Genomic DNA, 12427 nt, shown 5'->3' on the forward strand with positions numbered 1-12427 from the left:
GCTTCTTTCTTACTAGTCTGTTGCGTTCCTTCTTCAGATTCAGGCTAATTCGGGGCCTCACCATCCTGTGGTCACTGCATCTCACTTTCCCGATTACCTCTACATCTTGCATAATGGCGGGGGTTGAACACATTATGAAGTCAATTTCATTTTTAGTCTCCCCGTTAGGACTTTTCCATGTCCATTTCCGGTTCTTCCGTTTGCTGAAGAAGGTATTCATGATTCTTAAGTTATTACGCTCTGCAAACTCAACTAGTAACTCCTTCCTGCTATTTCTAGAACCAATGCCATAGTTACCTACTGCCTGGTCTCCTGCCTGCTTTTTTCCCTACCTTGGCATTGAAGTCGCCCATTAGTACTGTATACTTCGTCTTTACTTTTCGCATTGCCGATTCTACATCTTCGTAGAAGCTTTCAACTGCCTGGTCATCATAACTACATGTAGGTGCATAGGCCTGTGCACCCTTCAGTTTATATCGCTTATTAAGCCTAATTACGATGCCTTCCACCCTCTCATTAATACTATAGAATTCATCTATATTGCCCGCTATATACTTATTGACAAGTAAACCTACTCCTAGTTGTCGCCTCTCTGGTAAACATCGATAACACAGTACATCCCCATCCTTCAGTACAGTATATGCCTCATTCGGCCTCCTAACCTCACTAAGCTTTATGATATCCCATTTCATACCCTCTAGTTCCTCTAACAGCACTGCTAAACTAGCTTCATTAGCTAGGGTTCTAGCGTTAAACGTTGCCAGGGTCAGTTTCCAATGGCGGCCTGTCCAGCGGAGCCAGGAATTCTTAGCACCCCCTGCTGCGTCACAGGTCTGACCGCCGCTGTGGTCAGTTGTTCCGCAGCCGCTGGTGACTGAGGGCCGGGGTTTTATGGAGCTTATCATAGGAGGTTGCGGCCAATTACTGCACCAGGGTGGTCAACTCCTGTTCTGGTGAGGGAGTGTTTTGCCGGAGGTGTTCACCGGCATCAGGTCGCACCCCAAACCTGCTTATGCAATTCCATCGATATGCGGATTTTTTTTTCTTTTTAATCCGGTGGAGAATTGCGCGGCACCGGGATTTGAACCCCGGTCCTCTTGTATGCGAGGCGGATGTTCTACGGCTACGCCACCGCTGCACTGCGGCTCCCTCTCACACCAGCTCAGACGCGCTGCTCTTTTTTTTTTTTTTTTGTATTTAGAATTTTATAAACTGAATAACTCTTGTTTCCGTGCGCCGATTTTTGTAATTCTTTATGAACTGACATCGGCACGGTGCAAAAAATCTAGAGGTCGGCTGGAATTAGCGGCCTGACGAACGTCACTGTGCTCTTTTAAAAAGTTCATGGGCAGCTTGCTACACAGTGTCGTCAATGACGAAGCTGCTATCATAATTTCTGCGGTGGGAAATCTCTACAAGGAGTGCATGATATACCGTGTGCAGCAACAATGCTTATGCGTTTCTCTAATGAGGATTCTGTAATGTCCAAAAGTTATAAAATTGGCACCAGTAATACTGTGGAGGTCTTTGGCCAAAGACTCGTTTTTTTGGCATGATATATATGCAAGCCGGCATCGTCTTGCGCAATTGTAGAAGGCACCATCTTTAATTTAAGCAGTAGTTCGGGTGGACTGTACAGCTCTTTATTCATCATTGCCATTGGAAGTAGTGGCATTAACGGGCTGAAAATGGAACGTGAGCACCGTTTGCTACGGCATCGAGCCCCCACCACCTGTGGAGAAAAGTGGGAGGGGGATTGGCGCATTAGTGGAGGCTCTTGTTCCTCTCACTTTTTTTCAGCGAGTTCCATCTTGCGACCTTCGCTACCATTGATAACCATGTAAACTAAAAGTTACTGCTTCACGCAGTGCGTGCATTAATTCGCAGCATACCCTGCGTCACAGCCGTGAAGTTAAGCGGCGTGGACATGATGAAAGCATGGCTTGCCGACATAGTCCAACTGGAGAGTTATAGGGCTTGTAGATTACCACTGTCCGCTTCTGTGAGGTGCATGCGTTGAGTGCCTTGAGCAAGTTGCGTGCTTCCCAGTGATGTGCGCCTGCTGCAGTGGCACCAATCAGCAAGCGTGCACTGTCAGCCGTGCCATATCGGATCATGGTAGGGCGTGATTACAGATAACAGTAGTGGATCGCACCACGCTTTAACTTCCTATTATCAACATGTAAACTAAACATAGGGAGTGGGGAACGTTGTGATCTTTAAAGCTTATTTTTTGCAGAACAGTGATTTTTTTTTTTCGTGTTCACTGAGTTTTCGAACTGTTTGATTATTCGGACCTTTACCTGGGTTCTGCTGAGTCCAGAAATTTGCTTGGCAACTGCAATTGCTGCAAAACCATGTGTGCCCATGTCTTAACCATTGCCTAACCAAAGCAAGACCAAGCAAACTGACACTTTGCTTCGCCTAACTAGGTTTAGCAGGGTTAAACCTCAGCCATTTTTAAATAGCTGTGTTACAATTTTTGCTACTCTGTGCATGAGTATACGACACTGAAAGCTGCGTCTTGTTTCAGCTTCAAGCTACCATCCGGGAACACAGGGACAATGGATATGCTGGAGGTGTGTTCATGCGCTACAACATCATTAAGGTTCGTTGTCTTCCTTTTGCGTGTTTCTGTTCAATGGTGAGATCATCCTGTTGTAATAACATGCAGGTTCCATGTTTCAAGTGATCCTCTTTAGTCACTGAGTTTCTTGTGGGCATGTAATTGTTTGGTGTCAAATTTTGTTAGGCATATGAGTTGAGAGATGGTTCCAGACGCAGGCTGTGGGGGAGGCAGCCTTTGTCAAGATGATGAGGACAATAACATGAGCTACATCAAGCTAGGCATATGACACAGGAAATCATTTTCAACATAGACATATGTGCATTTTACAATAGTTCTGGTGTGACGGTTTTTTCGGTCTTAATTTGAACGCTTGAGCTTTCCACAACAAAAGAATTGTCGTTGAAACTGAAAATTTATTACTCAATTGCAATATTTGACCTGCTTGCACAAGTCTGCTTGCATCATCTTGCCTGAATCGAAACGTGGCCGTGCTGGCCAAAATAGACCCACCCAGTTTAGTAGTCGACCGCCTATGTCATCGCCTTTTAAGAGTTATTCATGCTACGAGAAAGTGGGCTTAAAGCAGGTTACACAGCTGTACCAGGCTGAACACTAGTCTGATGGTTTACCTCTTGGCTTTAGTCAAAGAAAATGCGCCACAAAACCAAAAAGACTATCCCACGTAAGCTGCTTTATCAGAATGCATTGACTGTTGTATTGGTTGTTTTCAGGAATGCTATACATGCTGCTGCTATCTACTGAACTTTAAGGGAAACTAGATCAAATTTAATCTTGGCATTTATACTTTAAGAATGAAAAGTGAGTAAAAGTGCATGAGATTCAATTAGAGTGGTATATTTCTACAAGTATTGTGAAAGTTTTACCCGTGGTTTAGTGTCTGGAAGCACTTTCTGTGTGTGAAATGAGTGGTGAAAAAAAGCGAGCAGTGTGGGAGCACTGTAACACTGAGAATGAATTTCCCAGTGCAACATGTTTGACAACACATCTGTTGTCGTGTAGGAGAATTAGGTGGATAGACTGAAACAAATGCCAAGCATCAGGATTGTGCATCAGCAAAATCATCAACTCAGATGAGCAAGTTGGTACTTTGCACAGGCAAAGAACACCGCTACCAAAAATAACCAGAGGGGTCTATTCTGGACCATCCAGAATTACAAACCCAAATTTCAAGCTTTTCCACCATCATGTAGAAGAGACTCACTCCTGTTGGACATTTTTCAAAAACAGATGGACGAGATAATCATGAATCAGTCATGGCTTCACCAAAATCTTTATTTTACTGATCAGTAGAATACAGTCGAACCCGGTTATATCGAACCCGAATATATCGAATTTTGGATATATCGAACTCACAGAATATCCCCTTGAAAATCCCATGTAAAATTATAGGAAAGCCGCGTCATATATCGAACTTAATTTCACCGGTCTTTCGATATATCGAACTTTGCACCACGCACTGGAAAGTGTGCCTTCCCCAAAGACGATCGCATCACCCTTGGCCGTTTGCCGCGCGACGTTTTCAAGCCACGCGCGGAAGGAATGTGAGGGGACAGTTCGGCGACGGTTGGTCTGGGCAGCGCCGCGCCCATTCCCTCAAAGGCGCGCATCTGCAGTTATCGTTTCCCGCGCGCCAGCACATGACGATTGCAAACCATGTGCGTGGGTGTGCCCATCCTTTTGCCGAGCTATCTCTCTCCTTCAGCATGCGTCAAGCCAGCTCAGCCAGTTTTCAGACAGGCGTAGGACGCTTTCTCCAGCATGTGTTGCGAACCATCTGCGCGCGGGCGGCAGCTGACGTGGCTATGGCGCTTGCAGACGTTAAAAAGCGGCAGCTCTCTCTTTGTTTTTGTTTTCTTGTTTTTTTGTGTGTGTGTGTTTTTTTTGCGAGTCATCTTTTCTTATCGTTGTGCTGTTCAGACGTTAAGAAGCGGCAGGCTTTTTTGTTTTTCTTTTTGTTTTTGCTGGGTGTCGTTTATTCTTGCATGTACGAATCAACGAAAGCACGCGATCAGCTGCTGCGATCATGACGCCCGCCTCAAGCGCGGCGTGATAAATTGAACCAGGCTTGTGCAAACAAGCCATCACGGGCACGCTGCCAAGTTCGCTCCCCGCCACCGCAGGAGCTATCAAAAGATAAACGTGCCCCGACGTTATCGCTGCGCAGCATCTTGGCACACTGCCAAGAAATGAGCTGTGGATGAGACGACCGAAACGGAGTGACGCGCGCCATCGATATGCAAGCGAAAACGCTCGCGATTTCTGCCTCAGTGACACAGAAGCCTTGTTTTGAGCTGCCGCGGTGGCTCGAGCAGCGAGAGGGACGCAGTTCAAGCAAGTTTGAAATTTTTCGCTCTGTCGCTGCCGCTCAATCGCTTGCATGTGAGCGAGCTGGTCTTAACGCATTTTTTTTTTTTTTTTTTTTTTTTAATTCTCGGGTGCAAAAGTGGAGGGTGGGTTCATTATGCGAGTGGGTTGATTACGCGACAAATACGGTATCGTTTTTTCGCATCGTAAGTGACGTCACAAGCCGATTTCTGTACATCGAATTGTCGATATATCGAACTATTTCGCGATCCCCTTCGAGTTCGGTATATCCGGGTTCGACTGTAGCACCAGCGCATCTGGTGCAGCCGTGCACCGAAACTAAGTGGCACAGGCTCACAGGGGCCCAAAGGCAGTGCTTTGTGTCTGCTACAGTGCCGAAGCGCACCGTGCATTCTTTATGAAAAAAGCATCCAACTATGTGCTCTCTGTGTTCAAACACGCCGAGGTGGCGTTATCGCACTTCGCTCACTGCAGCCTGTTGTTCAATCCTGTGAAAGGTTATCAACTGACGGACCATGCTAGCTTGGGTACGGCAGTCTGTTATATGCAGGCGAGGCTGATAAGCACCTGCAAATATATTCGGAGCTAAGCGGCTGGTCTGTGATAGGGAGTGATTTTTGGATGATTTGTGAAATCTCAATCCATTCACATTCTTTGTTTGTTGTCTATGACATGCTAACAGTGTTGTCTATGACATGCTTTTAAAAGAACCGATGCCACTTTTTCCTTTGTTGCTTAATAATTATGCTGTCTCAGTGATAAAACCACTGCAACAGTGCAAACACGATGCGCTTGGGCGCTTTAGCAGACAACACGAAGCACCGCCTCCAGGTCCCTGTGCGCCGAATGCGCTGACGCTCTGCTGAGCCATGTTCGTACTTAGAGTGTACGACCATGTACATATCACGCCTATCAGATATCTAACGATGTTAGCAAGTAATTATTGTTTTTGTGTTGAATGAAGTGGATAAATCCAAGCTATTCTAAGCATGTGTTTCATTTATTTTCAAAATTTTCAATTTTTTATGAAAACCAAATTTGAAAAAACTTTTTTTTTTTTTTTCAATCGACGCAAAATTTTTGAAAATTTTACATCTCTGGACTCTAAGTGAATATGCGACATTTTATGACTATGCCGCAGTGCCATAAGGACAGTTATTTGTGTCCATTTCACCTAAAGCAGCCTGTATATTTCTCTTTCAATAAATTACAGCTACTTTTATTCTTTAATCTTGCTTGATTTGCTCTTAAAATGCATTCAAAACGGAAAATCAAGCACTCAGACAAACTGTTGTTGGTATTTGTGGTGGATGTCACTAGGTTTATTTAGTTTATTCATTTCACGAAGTTATCTCAGCACTCTCAATTATAGCTTTATTAAAATCCGTGCGTCTTAGTTACTGACATGTTCTGCATGCGACTTAATAGCACTTGTGTTCGTAGGGTTGCATAGAGGTGTTATACTAAGTGGATGTCGTCGCCACGACATCAGTGTTTGTAGATGCCATATACCATTGAGAAAACGAGACGATCATGTGTAGAAATTAAGGTTTAAATTGTTCTGCCTTGTTTCTCAGCTCCACAGCCAGGTATTCGTTAATAATGGAGCTTTCGAGTAAAGCAAGAAAAACAAATTATTGAAAAAGTCAGTAGACTGTCTCTAAGTTGTTGTCTAAACATATCTAATTGTGCTTTGTTTTTTTTTTTTGTTTTTTTTTCACAGCCAATAGCAACCTTCGGTAGCCGAGCATGGCAAATTTGGTAACTTTGCAATGTTGGCGTCATACCCTATGTTGAACATGAAGGCCTCGTTTAGCACAAGATTGATCGAAAAGCAAACGAATAAGGGGAAAGGTTCATTCCAAAGCTGCAGTGCTTGCCATTCAACGTGGCAAAGATTGCTCCCAGATAAATTGACAAATGTGCTTCCCAGAAAGATGCACCTGACATGAAAATTTAACATATCGAATTAACTAAAGTTACTTTAGAAACAAACCTCACAAGAGTAATAGTACAGAACTGTGGAAAAAATGCATAATAATAAGGGTGTGTGAATATTCGAGATTTCGAATACTAATAGAATATTTTTGTTATTCGATTCATATTCGATAAACTGATATTTGGAATTTTCAAATATGAGCAAATTACCCCGTACATCTAAAATGTTTGAATTCACCGCTGTTTACCCATACTGCGTGCTTCATTTTAATGCTTGACCTTGTTGACTTTCGGCACCAGGACGGCTCGCTTCACAAAAGGGAAGGTCCCTCTTCACAAAACACCCCATGTCGTTTTGTGAAGAGGAATCTTCCCTTTTGAGAAGAGGGCCCTCCCGACAGTGTGTGCAAAGCACTTGATGAAACAGGGAACAAACTTCGTTGTCATCTCAAATGCAGACATCATTGTACAGGTGTTCATCAGATAAAATTACTTTGATGCAAACAGTTTTCGGCAGCAGTTCGATAATTTGAGCTTTTAGTTCATTTAGAAACTTTTCCTAGTCCCTTGAAGGCTGAATTAGCAAGAGTTTACTGTATTCAGCAGCGATATGACAGTTCCACCCAATTCCAGACACGTCCTCTCTGTAGGGGACGATGGTATACGGAAGATTTATACTGGATATTTCCGTATAGTGTACACTTCAGTGCAGTTTATCTTTATTTGCAAATACAGTCAAACCTTGTTATAACGAAGTCTCATTTTGCGCGGAAATTCATTCGTTATATCCGATATTCGTTATAAAAGTACACACAAATTCCTACAAAAAAAAATTCTGTTCCTAAAACCCAAGTAAAGGCTACTCTAAAATGGAAAGCACAGAGCTGAAAACAAAGCATTTTTTTTTTCTTTAAAGCGTGGTATAAGCACGCGGAACCTTACCTTTCATTTTGCACTGCCAAGCAAAAATGAGCACACAAATCGGGATTTAGGCCACGCAGAAATTATTTATTTCAAAAATGATGTAATCTTCATTTGGCGGCACTTCACACTATTCGATAGAATAAATTTCTCAACGAAATCGACACTGTGCTGCACTTTCCCAATGTCAGCTGATTTGGCCACAAGTAGGTTTTCAAGATACCTTCTCAATTTCCTCGCCATATCGGCGGCCTCGGTGCTGCTGAGAGCTCGCTTTTCGCCTTCTTCTTCACTCTCATTGCTGCTCGTAGCATTATCTGTAGGAAGCAGCTGATCGACAATTTCTTGGTCGGTCAATTCGGGCATCACAGCCAAGTTGTCATCGGCAGCAATAAAGTCCTCGAACGTAACATTCGGAACCGCCAGTTGACGCCATGTCGTCTCGTCGAAATTGTCCGCTTCACCTTCAGAATCGTGGGCGTCGTTGGGCTCAGTCTCGCTGGTGGATGGGGCTAGGCCAGCATCAACAAAGCAATTTCTTATTGTCGACTGTGCCACTTCGTTCCATGCATCGTACAGCATGTCCAGCGTAGTTTTGAGGTTTATGGCCGTTGATATGCCCCTGTCTATGTCAAATACGAGCTGCGTAACCAATCGCTTTTGGTAGCAGCATTTTAGTGAGCGAATGATGCCCCTGTCTAATGGCTGCAGCACTGAGGTTGAGTTTGGCGGCAAAAAAACTAGGCGGACCGCTTCAAGTGGTACAGACACCTTATGGGCAGAGCAGTTGTCCAATATAAGGAGCACTTTCCTGCGCTGCTCTGCCATGTCTTTGTCGAAGGCCTTCAGCCATGCTTCAAAGAGTGACGACGTCATCCATGCCTTTTTGTTCGAGCGATAGTCCGCTTGGACATTCCGGGCATTGCGCAGGCACCTGGGGCGAGCAGATTTACCAATAACAGTTAGCCGCCTTTGATCTGACCCATCCATGTTGACACAAACAACAACGGTGACGCGGTCTTTGCTTTTCTTGCCTCCTCGGCACAGTTCGTTCTTCGCAACGAGTGACCTTTCCGAGAGCAGCTTTAAAAAAAAGCGCAGTCTCGTCCACGTTGTAGACATTGCGCATCTCGTAGCCATCCAGTTGCATGCGGAAGCTTTCTGCCCACTTCTCGCAGTTCTCTACATCGACGGCTGCTTCTTCACCCGACAAGGTGTGGCAAACAATCTGGTGGCGATCTTTAAATCGCTGCAGCCAGCCACTGCTTGCATAGAAGTCATCGTGGCCTAAGACGCACGCGAGACTTCTTGCCTTCATTTAAAGCACGGCACCAGACACAGGCAGGTTGCGCGCTCTAACGTCCTTGAACCACGCGAACAAGGCATCTTCAACATCTTGGTGGTGACGATACCTGACGCGCTTCCTGTCGTTCTTCACGGCGCCTGCAGAGTGCATGTTTTCTATCTTCTGCCTTGCGCTCAGTATGGTTGACAGAGTGCTAGGCGCAACGCCGAAGTCTGCGGCAATCTCTTTCTTCTTGTGCCCGCTGTCGACCGCCCTGAATATTTTTATCTTTGTTTCAAGAGAAACAGCTTTGCGTTTCGGCGCCGCCATGCTGCAAGACGACGGCACGACCTCGAGGAAAGTGAGCACACGCGCGGGTCGGCAAAAAGTAGGGGCAGGGGCACACGGGCGGTGGTTCGATCACGTGCAGGTCACATGCCAGGCAGCCGTTGATGCTAGATTCATTCGCGGTCCCTAGATGGCGTGGCATGCGAAAGCGCGGGTGATTCAAACACATTTTAAGTGGAGGCGATTGATATTTTTTTTTTTTTTTTTTTTTTTTTTTTTTGCTTCTTTGCGGATTTTGAGTCGTGTGAATATGAAATATGCTTCGTTATAACCGATTTAGTGTCAAATTTTCAGTTTTTCATTTCGTTATACAGATAGAACTCCCATAGAAATAAAGAGCAGCCAACCAAACTTTGCTTTTACTTCGTTATATCCGATAATTCGCTGTATCCGTGTTCGTTATAACGAGGTTCGACTGTATTAGTAAAACATCTCCCGTAGAATTACACTAATTTACTCTCTGTTAATACATTCCCGTGTAACACGATTTTTTGGTTACTGCGATCGAAATTTTGACAGACGATGGTCATATAATACGTTTTGCGATCAACCGGACTTATGTAAACGAGCACTTCCGACATGAAAACGTGAAAAACTGATAAGCAGCAATCATTCGCTGCAGTTGCTTTCCTGCAGTGGCTATGTGCAACATGGCGAAGCATCAAAGAAAGCCATCGGGCCAGTATATATGAAGCGCTCATTCCTGAGGAAACACCACTTCATGAGGAGTAACGCGGGGGCTTCTTTTGCAGTGTCTTAACGATCTAGGGATGAACAATTTGAAACTAGAATAACAGCAAAAGCTCGTTAAATCGAAATGGCGCCATGACCAGCGCGGCGGCTGCTGCTTGCTCTTCTTTTCTGCACAACCTCCGAAGCTTGCAACTAAGTACATGTTAAATCGACCCCTGGTAATTCGGAAATACGGATAAGTATTTTTGTTGGAGCGATCCCAGTTAACGCCCATAAAAGGCTATATGACGTCGGACAAGCGCTACGGGTTTCCAAATAGAATACAAAATCATTACGCGGGAAAACCTTTTTTCTCTTTTTTTTTGTTTGCGATAGTCGTCCATACTTCCACACACGTCATCAACGCGTGCATGCGGTCAGTCGTGATCAGGATGCTGCCTTTAAGTACCATTTGCTTCAAAAGGCATTTACACTAAAACGCGTTCAAATGATTGTGTGTGTAGTAGATGGGGCTGGCCCCAAACGCGATATGATGAAGTGAAAATGAGGCCTGCACAACTGGACGGGCGCTGGCACTCGGCACGCTGGCAGAATTGGTCGCGAGGACATACCGTGGCGCCACCTCTCAAAAACGCCCGCATGACAAAGAAAGTGGGATAACTCACATTGAACGGCTGCTGTAGGATGCTTTCCTGGGCAGTTCAGTTGCGCGTCAGTATTAAGTTAATTTATTTAATATATACCGCAGTCTGGGCCTGTATAAGTTTATTTTGAGGTATGTGACTTGTTCATTTGGCAAAAATGCAATTCACCGAGTCCGAGTTATCGAAGTTGGCGAGCTATAAAAAAAAAAGAAAAAGAAGCTACCACACAACCAGACAGATGTAAGCAGTCAGTGCACAGGTAATGGGATTCCTGTGCAAGAGCAGAGGGCTTTCAGGAGCCTGACAGATGTTGAGCGCCTTCCTATAGCACCGGTGGAAGCGGCACCGTTCGCCTGCTCCCTTGAATGTAGTAGAGCAAGCAAGTTTGACTGCGGGGATGACATGGACTAAATGTTTAGCAAGTGTGAAGATGTGTGTTCCACGCAGCAAACTCTTGCGCACTGACTACTGCCATTGGCACTCTTGGTTAGAGCGGATATTTGTTTTATCTGCGCTCAGTAGTTATTTTCTTTTCTTACGCATAACTCGATCAGCACATCACAACATGCATGCTATGCGCTATCTTTCGTTTATTCACGGTCTCTGTCATTTGAAATTACTACAGAACTGGGGACGCTGCCTGAGACAACTGACCATGCATACCGCAGCCCGAGGCGGCAGAATCTTCTAGTTAATTTCAGTAAAACTTCAGAGTCAGCACGCTCATTTAAAATAATCTGAGACCTTTTGGCTTTCGCACGATCCCTCCTTTCTTTAGGAGGGTATTGCTCTATGAAGAAGCCGGCATAATTTCCATCCATCCAGCAATAGTATCGTTAGCTTCACAAGTGATAAGTGCAAATTAAAACGCGCGCGCTATTTGTTCTTTTGCTCACCGAACTTTTAGCGCAACTCTATGGACAAAATCTCGCTCGCTGAAATGTCTGTAGCGCACATCATGAGAATGATCACTATCTGATTTGCCCATTCAAATTTTAGTTGAGGAAAGAGAATTCTGTAAGCTTATGTTTCGGGTAGCAATGGGAGCTCGTGCCGGGCTCCCTCGATTACGTCCGGGTGCAGAGCAGCAACGGACCATAGCAAGTGCTTAAATAAACTTTAGCAGCCTCAGTAATGATGCAAGGTCAAAAATAGCTTTTAAAATGCACAAATTCAATCGAGCGTCTGCTTCAGTAGCAGTAAGAGAAGTCACGTGATCCTACTTTCTGCCCTAGGTCGACACTAGTGCCATTCGCTCCAGTGGTGGCCCTTGCGCCCAATACCATTTTCTGCTATTAGTTCACATAATGAATTGGTGCGCGACCATATGTATATCCGAGAAGTTTAACATGAGCAAGAGCATCCTTAAGCTTGTGTCTGAGCAGGCATAGTTTGCAAAAGACTGAAGAGGAGATGTTAAGAATATGTGTGTTCCAGCTGAGGCGGTTATTTAGTGTAACGCCGAGATATTTATATTTCTGCACCTTGGATAAACTGCGGTCCTGGACAGAGTAAGAGTACAGAAGCGGGTATCTTTTCCTGGTTATGCGAAGCAAGACAGGTTTTTTTGTTTAGGAGCATGTCCCACTCCTGGCACCACTCTAGTATGCTAATTAGTTCAACATTAAGTGCGTGCTGGTCTTCAGCTACCACAATTTCATTAAAGACAACACAGTCATTGGT

General features: G+C 44.6%; 1 protein-coding gene across 1 annotated transcript in view; it reads left to right on the forward strand.

Moving 5' to 3' along the window:
• Tnks (tankyrase) overlaps nucleotides 1-12427 on the forward strand; it is a 334637-nt gene that overhangs the window by 275353 nt on the left and 46857 nt on the right. The window contains exon 24 of the mRNA XM_084591573.1: nucleotides 2534-2608. Coding sequence (XP_084447699.1) covers nucleotides 2534-2608 — 75 coding nt within the window. The remainder of the gene's footprint in view (nucleotides 1-2533; nucleotides 2609-12427) is intronic.

The sequence above is a fragment of the Amblyomma maculatum genome, chromosome 1, assembly GCF_055883805.1.
Source record: "Amblyomma maculatum isolate TAMU_Amacu chromosome 1, ASM5588380v1, whole genome shotgun sequence".
Lineage (NCBI taxonomy): Eukaryota > Metazoa > Arthropoda > Arachnida > Ixodida > Ixodidae > Amblyomma > Amblyomma maculatum.